Source organism: Nyctereutes procyonoides, unplaced genomic scaffold (genome assembly GCF_905146905.1).
Source record: "Nyctereutes procyonoides isolate TBG_1078 unplaced genomic scaffold, NYPRO_anot_genome, whole genome shotgun sequence".
NCBI classification, from domain to species: Eukaryota; Metazoa; Chordata; class Mammalia; order Carnivora; family Canidae; genus Nyctereutes; species Nyctereutes procyonoides.
The window spans coordinates 17,429,980-17,447,328 of record NW_026575147.1 but is presented as its reverse complement, the minus strand read 5'-3'; the positions used below and the strand labels follow the sequence as shown (position 1 = coordinate 17,447,328).

Here is a 17,349-nt window from a genome sequence, read left to right as displayed (position 1 = left end):
TATATACACATCATACTTGGTGTGATGCTACATGGAACAGGCTAGACAACTTCAGGACACACTTCAAAGTGGCTTCTCCTATATCAGCTGCTATTCAGGGATGTCCCAGGGGCCACTGAGCTGCTGGCCTGTGAAATGCACTCTGGCAGTGAATGTTGGCTTCAGTGAGATGGTTCTAGACCTCTATAGAAATACCTTACTGGAGCCCTGTGAACTTATTACACAAGGAGAGTGAAACGAATGGTGGTGGTAAATAGTGTAATGGTGACGGTAAAGAAAAAAAAAGGTGACTCATAAAAAGTCACAAGCAGCTAAATCAGTATACTAGTGCTCACGGCAGTTCTGCCATCTTCGGGAGGTCTCTGACCTCTGGGGGCTTATCTTACCTCACATCTGTACCCGCCAATGAAGTCCCTGCAGGTGGCCCCATGCTGGCAGGGGTTGGATGAGCACTCATCGAGCTGCTCCTCACAGTAGCTCCCAGTGTAGCCCAGGGGGCACTGGCAGTGATGCGAGTTGCCAGCATTGATGCAGATGCCGGAGTGCTGGCACAGGTGGTCAGTGGACACCCCTAGGAAGCCGAGTACAGAAAGAAACATCACAGAAGAGCACACAGCATGTCAGGTTCAGACCAACTAAGTGTGTTCTCATCTACTTCACAACCCTTAGAACCAGATTTATATTGAAAATAAACCCAGCCTTGGGGCACCTGGGTGGCTCAGTCAGTTAAGCGTCCAACTCTTGATTCCAGCTCAGATGGTGATCTCAGGGTTGTGGGATGGAGCCCCCTGTTGGGCTCCACACTGAGTGTGGAGTCTACTTTAAGATTCTTTCTCCCTCTCCTCCTATATCCTCCCCTTCCCTCGCTCTCTCTCTCTAAAATAAATAAATCTAAAAAAAAATAATAAGTCCTGAAAGTGGAATATGTCTTCATTTCCTCTTACATGCATTTCTTTTTGGAATCTCTAAGCCTGTGCCTCTGCCCTTTCACCTTCTATCTCAGACCGTTTCTGTAGAGCCTCGCTCACCCACCACTGTCCACTCTTCCCATGGTAACCATACCTGCCCTAAAATGCTATTAGTTGGCCGATACTTGGCAGAGTGACCCCAGTCTGAGAGGGCACAGCTCACCTCTGTGGAAGGCCGCCACCTCACAAGACACATTGGGCACGTCACAGTAAGCACCAGCCCATCCTGATGGACACAGGCACCGGGACTCTGCTTTTTCCTGAATGCAAGTACCTTTGTTTTTACATGGAGACCGACTACAGAGGTTCACCAGCGTCTGAAACAGAAGCATACATCAACATCCAAGTATCAGAAAAGAAGAAAATAAATCACACTACATTTTAAGAATCAAGAGAAAGCACACTAATATAAAAAAAATAAAAAAGAGCTCTCAGTCAAGTCTTAAAATAGTCCAACACTCTCAGTAATCCAATTATTTTACTTATTCTAAATCTTCTTAGCTCAGCCATTTAAAGTTTTCACCACAGAAGTTTAAGAGTCTGAGGGAGCCTAATAGGTTAAAGTTATTTCCTCCGTTATGATTATGTCCTGTTCCGTGGGCACCCTAGACAGCCAGAAAAGAAAGAAATTATTGCTGTCAGAGAGGTCCATAACACCTGTGCTAATCATCTGGGAGAAATCTACATCGGTCTCAATCAAATCTGTCCATGTGAATATGAATAAAAGGATATACAGCCTATTAATAAACCTAAAAGCTATCACAGAGCCTATTTAGAGGGGAGAAAATCAGGCTTACGCAAAACACGAGGGAAAGAGTCTGAGCAGACTAGTCCCTTTCTCCATAACTCACATGTGGTGCCCTGACCCCAGGGAGAGCAAGGTTATACTCCTGGAGCGTTTACCAAAGAAGGGGGCAGTGGTTATGGGTGGAGCACTCCCTTGGCACATGTAGCCTCACACTGTGATAAGAAGCAAAAGCCCAAGGAAGAATGTCCTTCTGATCCACAGAATCAGCATCAAGGTGTTTAATATACAGAGGTAGTTATTTGCACGTTCAATATAGCCAAAGCCTTATTGGCCACTTAGTCCTAAATTCTTTGGAGTTCTGTTATTCTATCATTGTTTAAGAAGTAAAAATAGCATAAAATTAAGTACAATGTGGGGCACCTGCAGGGCTCAATCAGTGTCTGTCTTTGGCTCAGGTCATGATCTCAGGGTCTTGGGATCAAGCCCCACCTTGATCTTTGCATCAAGCTCCAGGTCAGGCTCTGCGCTCAGCCGGGAGTCTGCTTGTCCCTCTGCCCCCCACCTCTCACTAATTCATTCTTTCTCTGTCAAATAAATTAATTTAAAAAAAATAAAAAATAATTAAATACCATGCTGTTTGGTATACAACCTTGGAAAGGTTGCTTTGCCTTCTGGGACTCAGTTTCTTCTTCCATGAAATGAAAGGCTGCCCTAGCTAGCTCTGAGAGTCTATAAAAATGCACATTTACATATTTGAAATTGAAAAACATATGACCAGCTTGATTTTGAGAATGTTAAAACACTGCAAAACATAATTATTATTATTCCCTTAGACATTGTATCCAAACTTTAAAAACTTTATTTTGATTATTCTTTATTTTTTTTTTGTATTTCCAACATGAATACTACCTATGTGCTTATTTCCCATATGTATTTCTCTGCAGTTCTTGGTTAGCTGTTACAACAATCTCATGCTTGTTAATCTGCATAATCTTGCCAGTGCCACCATTTTGGAATCTACCAGTTATTAAGAAGTTATGCAGATTTATCTCAGGGACATCCCCCCTGAGACCCAGAATTTTCTTTTAGGAGGGGCTTATTCTGCTTAGAAGAGAAATAAGTATAATATTCAGCTATTCTGAGTAGGACGAAATTTAATTACCTGACAGTTTTTCCCAGTGTAGCCTAAGGGGCAGGTGCAGCGGTAGGTACCAAGGCCATCAACACATATTCCTTCATTTAGGCATGGGTGAGAGTTGCATTCATTGATCTCATGGAGGCAGAAGGGGCCAGTAAAGCCCAACGGGCACAAGCAAGAGAAGGAGTTAATCCCGTCGACACATGTGCCACCATTGAAACAGGAGCTGAGAAGCAGAGAGAACAATGCCAGCTATGTAACCTGGTACCTCTGATCTGCTATTTAAAAGTAAGGTTCCTAGAATCTAACATGTTATAGAAGCAAAAACTCATCTTAAACTAGACCCAGTAAATTTTCTTTTTCCAAATTAGACTGGGTGCCAATCAGCCTGAGTCCCAGCTTCCTTTTTACAACCAAAAAGGTTACAAGAGTATCTAAAAGGCTGAGTTTATTAGAGATTCCCAGAGAAAATGAAGGTTTCCAGGTTTTACCCAGTCCTTCAGTGGCTTTCCATGTATCACATTTCATTTTATCCCTCAAGTCAATTTAATTTATAAGAAAAGTGATAAGTAAATAGCTCTTAACTCTAGATTTCTTTCTGAAAAAGAAACAATAAACTTGCTGGAAAAAAAAAACGCCTAGAAATTACTAAAAAGTTATGACAAATCTGGGGGTAAAAAAAAAAGGAATTTTTAAATTGTCAACTGAAATGAACAAGAGACCAAGAGGAGAATGGAACAGAATTATAACTCTTCCTGTTCCCTAAGCATTAGAAATAAATGGTGGTCCATCCCACTAAGCTTTTCAACCTCTGATCTTTGACCTGCTAACCACACATCTACAGGGAATCAGGAAGTGGGCAACAGGAGTAGACGATGGAATGGGACCCAAGTGGATACCTTATCCCTGTCCTGCAATCCCAGCACTGTGCTCTGTAGTTTTCCCTCCTTTCCCTCTTTTTCCAGGAAGACAATGGTGCCTGAGTGTATGTGTTGCTCACCTCTCAGTGCACTCGTCGATGTTGTTCTCACAGTGTACTCCATCAAATCCCGCCTGGCACTTGCAAGTGTAACTGTTGACATAGTCAGAGCAAGTCCCTCCATTCTTACAGGGTTCACTCAGACACTCATTCATGTCTGTTTGACACTTATCCCCAATAAAGCCAGGATGACACAGGCAGGAGAAAGTATTCACTCCATCTATACAGGAACCTCCATTCTGGCAAGGATCTAAGTCATTACATACAAGAATTAGAGCTCTGAACTAAAGCATTAATTTAATTTTAGACCTATAAAGAAAGGTGAGTGACCTGAACTAAATCACACTAAGAACAGTAATAATTCTGATTCTCTCTACTTGTACTTTTCTTTACATCTGTTTTGCTTTGACTCCTCCATTTATGAAAATGAATGCAGTAACACTTGCCTGAGATTCCTAGCCTATTTGATAATTGGAATGAACTATGCATACATCACTAGCAATTTTGCAAACTTAAGAGTCCTAAAACTTACAATGATCCTCCACATTTGCTAAGCAAATATGTGCCCCCTATAATACACAGAATCTCAAAAATATCAGTAAAGATTTTCAAAAGGTGTATGTGGTGATGGAGTGGGTGAGGCAAGATAGGATATATCCTAAGCACCCCCCGCGCTGATCTTTCTTTCCTATTTTTTCCCTCCCTTCATCTTTCATTTCCTTTCCTTCCCTCTTCTCTTTTTTGTTTGTTTTTGCTTCTAGATTTAGGAAGAATTAAGAAACATTTAAAAAATTTTAAGTATCACACAGCTCAATCTTAGAACACTCTAGGCTCACAGCAATAAATCAACAAACTTTGAGCTACTATCATGGCACAGTCCTCCAAAATATAGATGACATATAAATCAGAACAAGAAAAATAAGAGACAGCTCTTGCTCTTAAGGACCTTAAAATATAATCTGCAAAGACAGGTCATCTACATAAAAAGAGAACAAAACATCAGGTGGGTAACATAGTCCTGATTTTATAAGAGGCTTATTTAAAACCTTAATCATCTATTAAGCTAATTCCATTCTAAGGCTCATCTGCAATCTTTATTGGAAAAACTGTAAAAATCACATTATTTCTTCTTATCCACAGTGCATAATGGCACACTGTAATTTCCATAGCATCTTTCGAGAAACTCACTATAGCTTACTGAATTATTTTAAATTAATTATACATATTGCTAGCTTTACTTCAAATAGGAAAAAATTTAAATACTGAAAATTTTGACTACATAATTAATGTGGAAAAGAAACCCAAATAATTTAATTCCACTCCCTTAAATTCTCCATCAACTGCTGTGGACATATTTTTCTTCACTACTGCTACACAATGTTGAATTTGTCTACATATCTTTCTTTGATAATAGACTATGAGTATCATGAATGTAAGTAAGCACTGGGTTTTATCTATCTTGGCACTGCCAGGACCTAGTTTGGTACCATTCATATGGTGATCTGAAATTATGTATGCTGTGAATTAGGTGCCATTATTTTTAACGCATTGTGATAACCTTGTTTGAAGTTTAATGATTTAATCACCACACAAATAACTGAGTACTGATAAGCAGTGAGCACTGATAAGTAACTAGGTATATCACATGCATACAATGACACCATCAAAGCTGGGGAAAGAACCATCAGAAAGAAGTAGGCAGAACAATCCCAAGAGTTTACATTATGCTGAGAATAGCTCATGTTCATGACAGTCAAAACAAAAAGACCTCCTAACTATGCATGATCCTCAGAGAGTTCTGTCTCAGTAGTGAGCCATTTTAATCCTAGACTAAAGGCCATTCTGGACCTAACAAATCCTGAAGAAAAGATCCAAAAGGATCAAACTGCTTCCACATGATCCTTAAAACTTGAACATATTATAAAGATTTTTTTTAAAGTTTAGCATCTAATAAAAAAAAAATTACCAGGTAGGCAAAGAAGCAAGAAATGTATCCTGATGAGGATAAAAATCAACAATAGAAGCAGACCTAGGAATTTTCCATTTGGTAGAATTAATGTGAGGACAATAAAACAATTATGATAAATCTACTCTGTTCAAGAAGAAGAAAGCATGAACATGACAAGGAGAGGAATAAAGGTATAAGAAAGACTCAAACTTCTAAAGATAAAAATACAATGAAAAGAAAAAAATATACTGGATGGGATTAACAGCAAACAAAACACTACAGAGGAAATGTTTAGTGAACTTGAAGATATATCAAAATATCTTCTTAGTTTTTAGGGATTTTATGTATTTATTCATGAGAGACAGAGAAAGAGAGAGAGACAGAGGCAGAGGAAGAAGCTCCATGCAAGGAGCCCAATGTGGGACTCAATCCTAGGACTCCAGGACCATGCCCCAAGCTGAAGCCAGATGCCCAACTGCTGAGTTACCCAGGCATCTCATATCAAAATATCTTCAAATAATAAAATTATCTAAAATGAAACACTGAGGGAAAAAAACCCTAAAAAATAAGTAAAACAGGGACACCTAGGTGGCTCAGTGGTTGAGCACCTGCCCTTGGCTCAGGGAGTGATCCGGACCTGGTATTGAGTCCCACATCAGGCTCCCTGCATGGAGCCTGCTTCTCCCTCTGCCTATGTTTCTGCCTCTCTCCCTGTGTCTCTCATGAATAAATAAATAAAAACTTAAAAAAAGTAAAATAGAGCGTTGGTGAACAGAGATAACTTTAATCAACCTAAAAGATGTATGATGAAAGTTGTAAAGGAAAGCAAAAAGAAAAAAAAAAAAGGAAAGCAAAAAGAATCTGAAAAACTTTGATTATTTTCCACATTTGGGTCCATATATCCAAAAAAGGTCAATGAACCCCACACCACCACCACCACCACAAAAGAAACATGAAGAACAACTGGGGCATTATAATTAAATTGCTAAAAAACAGTGGAAAGAAAATACCTTAAAAGTAGTCAAAGGAGAGAAAAGAACATAAAGAAACAAATATAAGAATCATTGCAGATTTCTCCTCAGAAATATTGCAAGGCAGAAAGCAATGGAAGGATTATATAAAAGTGCTGGAGGGAAAAGTCAGCTTAGAATTCTACTCCCTATGAAATTATCTTTGAAAACTACGGCAAAATAAAAACCTTTTCAGAAAAAAATTAATCACTAGGAGAAAGAATTAATCCCTAGGAGATAAGCACCACAAGAAACATTAAAGGAATTTTTTCAGACCAAAGTAAAATGATACTTGAAGGAAATGTAGATCTATGCAAAAGAATGAAAACATCAGAAACTGTAAATATGCTGTTAAGTGTAAAGACTGTTAATTTATTTTTAAATTTCTTGAAAAATTAATTGGCCATTTGAAGCAAAAATAGTATTTTGGGTGGTTTATATGTTGCCATACATATATGGCAACAACAGAACAGAGGACAGGAGTGTAAATAAAAGTATACTGTTATAAGGTTTTTAGTGCCATACAAAGTGGTATAGTTGAAGATAATGAATTAAAGTTGCATACTGCAAACCCAAAATCACCACCAAAAAGAAAAAGAAAGAAGGAAAGAAAGAAAAAATGTTAAAAAAAATATGTCTAATATGCCAGTGGATAAATAAAATGTAATCATAAAAATGCTCAATTATTTCCAAAAAAGGCCCAAAAAAAGAACGAAATGTAAAGAGATGGAAGAAGATCAAATAAAATGCAAGATGAACTCAGTCATATCACCATCAACCATTAAATTTAAATGGCATGAAGAGCTCAATTAGAAGTTAGACACTGTCATATTGGAGAGAAAAAGCAAGACTCAATATATGCTCTCTAAAAGAAACATACTTTAAAGACATAGGCCAAAAGTAAAAAAAGATGGAAAAAATATCTAACAATAATCAAAAGAAAGGTAGGATACTTATATTAATATCAGGCAAAGGAGACTTCAGAGCAAGGAATATTACCAAGTTAAAAGGGTCATTTCATGACAAAGGACTCAATTCTTCAAGAGAACACAACAATCTTAAATATTTTTTCATGTATTTAAAATCAGAGCTTCAAAAGACATAAGCAAAAACTGATAGAATTACAAGGAGAAGTAAACAAATACACAATAAAAGTGAGAGATTTCAATATCACTCTGTCAATAATTTATAGAATAAGCAGAAAGAAAATCAGGGAAGATCTAAAAATACTGTTAACCAATTTGAAGTAATTAACACTTATGGAACTCCACCAAAAAACATGAAAAGACATTCTTTTCAAGTGCACACAGAACACTTATCAAAACAGACCACAGACTAGGCCGTAAGACATGATTTAATACATTTAAAAATAATCCAAATGGGGGATCCCTGGGTGGCGCAGCGGTTTGGCGCCTGCCTTTGGCCCAGGGCGTGATCCTGGAGACCCGGGATCGAATCCCACGTCGGGCTCCCGGTGCATGGAGCCTGCCTCTCTCTCTCTCTCTCTCTCTCTCTCTCTCTCCCTCTCTCTGTGTGTGACTATCATAAATAAATAAAAATTTTAAAAAAATTTTTAAAAAATCCAAATGATGCGAAGTACATTCTCTGATCACAATGGAATTAAACTAGATATCAATAAACAAAACTACCTGGAAGGAACCAGCAACAAAAGGTATTTGGAATTAGCAACAACACAGATGGAGCCAGAGAGTATAAAGCTAAGCAGAGTAAGTCAGAGACAGATACTATATGATTTCACTAACATGTGTAATTTAAGAAACAAAACAAATGAGCAAAGGGAAAAGAGACAGAGAGAGAGAGAGAAACCAAGAAACTATTAATGACAGAACAAACTGAAGGTTATCAAAAGGGAGATGAGTGGGGGCATGGGTGAAATAGGTGATGGGAATTAAAGAGTACACTTACATGATAAGCACTCAATAATGTGTAGAATTCTTGAATCACTATATTGTACAACTGAAACTAATAGAATACTGTATGTTAACTATACTGGAATTAAAATTTAAAACTTAATACAAAAGATATATGAAGTTAAAGAATACATTTCAAAATAATCTATGAGTCAAAGAACAAATTAAAATGGAAATCAGAAAATATTCTGAGCTGAAAAAAACATGATATATCAGAATTTGTGAAATACAGCTATATCAATGTTTTGAGAAAAATATAGCTCTAAATGCTTATTATGTTAGAAAAGTAGAAAAAATGAAATTAATGGTCTAAGCTTCCAACTTAAACTAGAAAAAGAAGGGCAAGCCAGATCCAAAATAGGAAGAATAAAGAGTAGAAATCCATGAAATAGAAAACAGTAAACTAATTGAGAAAATCATAAAACCAAAAATGAATTTGCAAAAAAAGATTACTAAAATCAATAACCCTCTACACCAAGAACAATCACAAAGAAAAGAGAGAAGATGTAAATTACCAATACCTGAAATCAGTAAAAGGAAATCAACACAGACCTTACAGACATTAAAAGTACAATACAGCAATATTATGAATGCCAATAATTCTGACAACTTAGAAAAAAGTAAAACTCATTCCTTGAAAGATAACAAATTATCAAAACTCAATAAAAAAAGAAATAGATACCCTGAATAACTATGTTTATTAAAGACATTAAATTTATAGCTAAAACTTTCCCAGAAACAAAGTTCCAGACCTAAATGTTTAGATGTAATACCAACTGTCCACAAACTCAGTAAATAGAAACTAGGAAACAATTCCCAATTGGTTCTGAGGCCAGCATTGCCTCTTAGCAAAACTACACAAATACAGCACAAGAAAATTGGGGAACAACATCCCTCATGAAGACAGATACAAAAATCCGTAAGAAAACTTTGGGAAATCACATCCAATTATTATGAGAGTATACATCATGACCAAGTAAAATTTATCCCAGGAATTTAAGGTGAGTTTAACATTTGAAAATCAATTGATATAACACATTTACATATTAAAAAATGTGTTACTACCTCAACAGATAAAAGAAAATCATTTGAAAAAAAATCAATATTCATTCCTTATTAAAAGAAAAATAAAACTCTTGGCAAACCAGGGACATATGGTAAATTCCTCAATTTGATAGAAAAACAAAAACAAAAAACCTGTAACAGCATACTTAGTGGCAAAAGACTACATACATGCTCTCCCCCACCCCAGAATCAAGAACAAAGAAAGATTTCCTTCTTTTACCACTTCCATTCTGCATTTACCAAAAGTCTTAGCCAGTGCAATAATGCAAGAAAAATAAAATGTATACAGATTTGAAAAGAAATAAAATGTATAGTGGCTGTACTTAAAGATAACATTATTTATTATCTGTAAAAAAAAAAAAGAAAAAATACAAAGTTTCTGAAAATCTAAACTAAGCTAGAAGCTAAATTAATCTAGGATTAGTGAGGTTAGCAAGATTACTACACAAAATTACTCTTTAAAATCTTTAAAGTTCACACTACATGTAAAAATTAACTCAAAATAGATTGTGGACCTAAAGGTTAGTGCTAAAAGTATAAAACTTATAGAAGAAATCAAAGGAGATAAACCTTAGTGACCTTAGGTTAGGCAAAGGTTTGTTAAATAACATAAAAGAAAGCTGAACTCTGAATGAAAATTATAGATATATTAAACTTCATCAAAATTAAACTCTTCCTCTTCAAAAGAAAATCAAAACAGAAGCTATATTTGGGAGAAGATTATTGTAAAGCAAATATCTAACAAAGAATTTGAATCTAGAATATAAAGAACTCTTTCAACTCAATAATAAGACAATCCAGTTTTTGAAGTAAGCAAAAGTTTTGAATAGACACTATAGCAAGTCATATAGATGGCTGACCAATAAGCACACAAAAACATGCTCAAAATCATTAGTAGGGAAATTCAAGTTAAAATTGCTGTGAAATACAATAATCAGCCACTAGAAAGGCTAAAATTAAGGGCAATCACATCCAAGTGCTCTTGAGAATATGGTTCAGGTAAAACTCTCAAAAAGTGCTCGTGGGAATGAAAATGGTACAACCACCTGGAGGACATTTTGGCAATTTTGTGAAACATATGCCTACCACATAATTCATCTACCCCACTCCTTCATATTTATTCAAGAGAAATAAAATCACATGTCCACACAGACTCACTCATACCAGCTTTATTTATAATATCCCAAAACTTAAAAAAAGCTAAATATTCTATAGTAAATTATGGCATATCCAAATAATGGAATACTAGTTAGCAATAAAACAGAATGAATTATTAATACACATAACACAGATGAGTCTCAAATAACATGCTAAATGACAGAAGTCATATTCCCTTTCCCAAAAAAAAGAGTTTGAATGAGATGATTCCATTTATATAAAATTATTTTTAAAATGCAAATAAATCTGCAGTGACAGAGGTAGATCCCTGGTTGCCTGGAACAGGGAGGGGAAAGATGGTGGAAATTACAAAAGAAAATATTTTTAGGGGGATGGATACGTTCATTATCTTTAGAGATGGTTTTCAGCTGTCAAATGTCAAAACTTATTGAGTTATACATTTAAAATACTGGTAGTATACTTTATATTAATTATAACTCAATACATCTGCTTTTAAAAAAAAAACTATCATAGCACTATCCCCACTTTGTCAGTATATAAAAATCAGCAAGGGAATGCTTAAAGAGATTCCACTGCCTCAACTTCTAAAGCCACTAGCTTTGAAAAGAAGAGTTTAAAAATCCTAGTATTAAAGACACATGGTAAACTACTGGGATGGCCAGTCGCAGCACTGAGAGGCAGCTGCCTTGGGCACTGCCCTGCTCCCTGTGTGTCTCAGGGGGCTCAGGAACTGGCTGGCATACTCACTGGCAAGACAGTCATCGATGTCATCCTCACAGTCCATACCACTGAAGCCCGGAGGACACTCGCACATGTAGCTGCCCTGGGTATTATGGCAGAGACCATGGTTCATGCAGGGCTTGGAGACACATTCATCAATGTCAATTGTACACCGCTGACCTAGAAATACAGGCACAATGAATGGTCCTGTCTTTGGAAGGTGAGTTCCACAGAAATGTATGGGGAATCCGAGCTGCAGAGGGGGTAAATAGGGATATTCTGATTGGTCTCCCGCTTTAGAAAGTCTTGTAAGGCTTTGTGCCCGGAGAACATCATAGGAATCTTCCAGCCACTAGGGGGCCCCAAAGGCATGAAAATGAAAAAGGCTTTCTAAATCATTCCAGTTAGCTCCTGTACAAAGCTGGTGTTTTTGACCATGGGCAGGCCTCAGAAGACTGGGCCTTCCATGTTAATCTGATGATCTGACCACTTTGTTTAAAGTTCTTGGTTTCCTTAACTTCTGTGTTGTTACCTTGCCAGCCAGGGGCACACAGGCAGGTGTAACTCTCAAAATCTGGTGCCTCTTTGCAAACAGCAGCATTCTCACATGGGTTTGGGGAACAGGGAGCCAATACCGTCTGACAATTCTTGCCTGTAAAGCAAATGACAGAATTTAGAGAAAGAGCCATGGATACTGAAATTTTGTAAATTCTATACCAAAGGATGCTCTTTGAATTCAAGTCTAAGGTAGCAGTTAAGAGCTTTGGAATCTGAGAGACCTATAGTCCTTTAAGACTTAGCTCTAACTTGATTACTAATTGTATGACTTCAGGCAAGTAATTTATCTCCCCAGAGCCCTCCACATAAGCAAAATGAGAACTAGGATGATACATAACTCATTGAGGGTTAAATGAAAAAAAACATTTATAAAGACTTTATTAGCATAGAGCCTGGCACACAAAATGAGTGTTCAACAACTGCTGGGCTGCTCTCAACTTTATTATAATGGGTGGTTGTGCTCACTTCAGCAGCACATATATTATAATGGGTGGTTACATGGATCTGGAACTCTGCATCTCCACAGCTAAGAGTCAGCCACTCAGAAGCTCAGCCACACACAGATCCTCCTTCATGTGAGCCAGGAAGAAGCAACAACACAGTCTCCTACTCCTCATAACCTTTGCTGGCCTGTTCCAGAAGGCAATGGAGTTGATCAGAAGGCTATGGGAAGCAGGAAACAGTGAGGTAATTCTGATTTCCTGCTAACATGTCTCCTTATACCAACAATATGACATTGATATTTGCACACCAATATTTCCTCCCTTAGCATATTGAATCTAAGCTTCCAGCACAGGAAAAAAAAAAAAAAGGAATGCTTTTACTAAAAAAGAAAAGAGGATTTTTAAAAATCAAGTTACAATGAACTCAATTTAAAATTCTATCCTAAAATGTCATATTCGAAAGAAAAAAATTACCACAAATGTTTACCAACACACCCAACCAGTTTTTAAGGTATCTGGTTAGAATAGTGGCTCACAAGGGAAGGCAATTTTGGTTAGTTCCCTTCATGCTGGCAAAAGCCCGATGACAGAACCTTTAATTACACTCAACACTGAAATTTTAATCTGCATAGGCCTTCAGTATAATATAATTTCCCAAAGTACACACACAGTAAATTCTCTTATTGGGATCGTAATCTGAAGAAAAATCAGTAGCCAGCAGAGAGTCAAATATTCTTACAGTATCTGAATAGGAAAAAGACAAAATAAATATTTTCACACCTAAATTACACTCAAGTAAGCCTATGATGCCTGAGCATAGTAACACCTGTTTATATCTCCCTGCAGTCATCAAGTCTCAGTCTTTCTGGCTGTGAGATGCTCTTCTTACTACCAACAAATGTGATCAGCACTGTCATTATGAAATGTATTTTTTAGGCTTTCTTTGTCTGGGGATAGCTAGGGATCTCCAATAACTTTAATTTTATTTATGAGGCTGGCTAAATGCAGTTTGTCTCCATGAACATTTCTCTCAAAGAGGAACAAAGGTAACAATGTAGTATCAAGTCTTTCAGGTAACAGAGTTATGGTTTTGGCCACTCTGCCACTCTAAACAGCTAGAGTCACTAGTAATGGCTACTACTAACAGCACACTAGGGGAGTAAGACTTCAGCCATGCTCCTGTCTGCATGCTGCATACTGAAGAAGCATGCAAGCCATCATCCATTTTCCTGTTTTGTTCTCCACAGATGAAGAAAATGGATGAAGAGGTAAACAAGCCACACAAATACAACCACACAAATACAATCACAAGACAGCAGTAATGAGGCAGGAGGGTATAAGGAAGAAATAAATGTCCAAACATTCTCCTAAAATACCACCTGAAGCAAAGAACACTTGATACGAAATGAAGTCACACCCATGTCTTCTGTGTATGTAATCGCCATCCAAGGGGCAATACCTCTCTGAATGAGACGTAGTGGTACTGAATGTAAGGAGAAGAAGGGCTGTTAAAAGGACAAGCTTTGGATTGAGAGAGACTTACGGGCAAATCCTAGATCTACCACTTACCTATGTGGCCTTCAGCAGGTAACTTCTCTTTGCCTCAGCATAAAATGGTCATAGGAACTTCTACTTTACAGAATTATTTTGAGTACTGTATTAAGGAATCCAAAGTATACAAAGTGCCTGGCATATAGTAAATTACCAGTAAGTGGTGGTTGTATTATTGAACTAAGATGAAGAACACAGGACATGACAACACTAGGTCTATTCAAATAATGAATGAAACCAGCAGCCATACATAATTTTAAAAAACATGTTACAAAGAAGGCAAATGAGTTCCCCTATTGGTTGCATTTAGGTAGGCCACAGTGTTTCCTCAGAGCTCAAGATCTAGTCAGTGGGGGCAGGATGAGTGACCAGGGAGCAACTCCTCAGAGCAGCATCACTATTTCCAAGACTCAGAGGTTTAGAATGACAAGGCAAGAACACACATCTTCTCTGGTCCCTTCACCTGCAGAACTCACCTGTGTATGGCAGCACACAGTGGCAAGTGTAGCCACTTATGTCATCAAAGCAGGTTCCTTGGTTCAGACACGGATTTGAAGCACATTCATCAATATTCACCTGACAGTTATAGCCTATAGACAGAAAAGGGGAAAACCCCAAAACAGTGAAACTTCCTGTTAGCCTCTTTATTACCTAAATGAATAAGCCATTCTTTTCATGGTAAATAGTAACTGCTTTAGAAATTGAATTTCTTTAGGCCATTGGAACACCTGTTCATTCATTTCAGTGGGAAGTCCCTGACATACAGTCAGTCAGTAAAAGACAGTCAAAAAGATGAATGAAAGAAGTATATTCTAATGGCCTAAAGGTTGAATGCATCTCCAAATACAAGTGATTCCTCAAGAATGGACCAAGAAGCTCATTAAGGTTAAAATTTTGCCACTGTAATCTAAATATCAGCTCTTTCTATACAAAGTAGCTGGTCAGAACCTAAAAAGGGGTATAATTTATCAAGGGATAATTTTTTTAAAAAGATTTATTCATTTTAGAGAGAGAGAAAAGAGTGAGTGTGAGTATGGGCAGAGGACAGGGGCAGCAGGAGAAGGAGAGAATCTCAAGCAGACTTCCTGCTGAGCGTGGAGCCAACTTGAGGCTCAATCCCAGGACCCTGAGATCATGACTTGAGCTGAAATCAAGAGTCAGCCAATTCAACCAACTTAGCCACCCAGGTGCCCCAAGGGATAATAGTTTTTTAATACATTAGTTAAAGCCTCTGGTTTATGCCTACTCTTCATATGCACAGTCTCTACTAATAATGTAGTAATACTTCCTGAAGCCATAAAATTGTTTTCCCCTGATTCAAGACATGGAATCTATTTTCACTATGAAAAATAGAAAAGTAAGGAAGTATTAATGGGATAGGATAGTACCTAAATATTATACACCTTTGCATCTTCAACAGTACCTGACACAGAGCCTCAAGATAGAGGAACTACAAGCACTGTAAAAAAAAAAAAATGTCTGGGAGTACAGAGGTCTGGGTTCAAACTGTATACTGTTACTCACCAGCCATACAGCTTTGTATTTTACATTTTGATTTTATTTTGTTCGCTGATCAGCAAGTCTCAATGAGACAAAACACATAAAAGCACTTTTAAATTTTGATGCAAATGTAATATATCAGAAAATTAATGACTAAAATATAGTCTCAAAATTTTCAAATAATCAGTAAATTGACTCTGGAACATCTTGATGTATCGTGGTAGTCTGGCACAATTTTTGAGTAGGGAAATCAATGACTAAGTAGACAGAGGAGTGCAAAAATCATTTATGAAATCATTTATGATTTCCCCACAAATTTCACTTTCATGAGTTTCTAAGAGAAAACTGATGGTAGAAATACAATGACAACTCAAAAAATGATTTCTACACAATCCTCACTATAATACATTTTTCTAGAAATACATTTTTCTAGAAAGCCATAAGTACACTATATATTTATCTCAATGTGTAAGATAATTTGTTCGAAAGGTTTGGAACACATGGATTCTTCCATGGCATGATTGCTATCATAATTACAGTAAAACAAAATTCTCTAGTAACTAAGTTCTCATTTTACTCCCCAAATCTCTTTTGAATTACCATAGAATCAAACCAGCACCAGGGAGCTGACAATTACAATACCTGTCCAAAGTTGTGTCAAGTGAAGTCCTAGCTGCCCACCTTAAATAGTTCTGCACCTCACCTCTTTGCTAGTAGAATCTATATTTACTTATGTTTTTATTCCCAAAGTGTAAAATATTAAGTTCTTATAAATACTAAGTTTACAAATTATGTTTGCCATAAGAGTGCATAGGAACAAAGAAAGGGAAAGAAGTCAAAGAATACGCAATAAGAAAAAGACATGAAGGAAGATAGAAACAGACATTTTTGTTTTCACCTTTAAAGCCCTTCTTGCAAGTACACCTGTATCCATTCACCAGATTGTCACAAGTTCCTCCATTCTGGCATGGGTTAGAAAGACATTCATTTTTGTCCACTTCGCAGTTGATACCAATCCAGCCTGCATCACAAAGGCACTTGTATCTGAAAAGAGATAGCATTCTTTAGTGTGGGGGGATGAATGTACAATTGAGTCTTAGGTAAAATATAGGACTTAGTGAAGAAATGTGGAACAGAGGAGCTCATGGGTAAGCTAATCTCATTTCTACTCTTGTGGGAACCTATACTTGGATCACTGCAGATACAGTGTAAATTGTGTGGTCCCATCTGGAGTACTCAGTAAAAAGATTTTTTTCTGGTGCTTCCCAGCTCACAAAGATACTAGAGAAATTAATTAAATTATAGTGAGCTTTCATATGTAAACAGTGGTTGGTACAACACATTTGGCCAATCTGAAAGGCACATTAACATGGATAAATCTGCACTTTTATTATACAGGAAATTAAAGTAAAGCAAACGTTAGGATCATTTGTTTCTGATGCAAGACAGACATTCAAGAAGTAGGTTCATATCAGAGACTCTAAGCTACCCTGAGGAGCTCCTGGGATGTATGACTTTTGAGACATACTTTGTCTCTCCCGAACCCTGCCTCAGAAAGTATGTTGGGTAAACTGAGCAGGAAAGGGAACAAAAATGAAGGTATCTGAAATACATGTACATTCTCCACAATTTGAACATCATAAACACTTAGATTATGGTATTAGGAAATAA

The 17,349-nt window shown here is 37.0% G+C and overlaps 1 protein-coding gene across 2 annotated transcripts in view; it reads right to left on the bottom strand.

The window, feature by feature from the left end:
* Nucleotides 1–17,349, bottom strand: part of NOTCH2 (notch receptor 2) — a 164,683-nt gene that overhangs the window by 22,484 nt on the left and 124,850 nt on the right. For both annotated transcript variants that reach the window (XM_055312499.1, XM_055312498.1), the window contains exons 14-21: nucleotides 16,577–16,722; nucleotides 14,655–14,768; nucleotides 12,159–12,278; nucleotides 11,654–11,806; nucleotides 3,855–4,083; nucleotides 2,879–3,080; nucleotides 1,132–1,285; nucleotides 387–571 (exon numbers count right to left, since the gene is read on the bottom strand). In XM_055312499.1, the coding sequence (XP_055168474.1) occupies nucleotides 387–571; nucleotides 1,132–1,285; nucleotides 2,879–3,080; nucleotides 3,855–4,083; nucleotides 11,654–11,806; nucleotides 12,159–12,278; nucleotides 14,655–14,768; nucleotides 16,577–16,722 (1,303 nt within the window). The remainder of the gene's footprint in view (nucleotides 1–386; nucleotides 572–1,131; nucleotides 1,286–2,878; nucleotides 3,081–3,854; nucleotides 4,084–11,653; nucleotides 11,807–12,158; nucleotides 12,279–14,654; nucleotides 14,769–16,576; nucleotides 16,723–17,349) is intronic.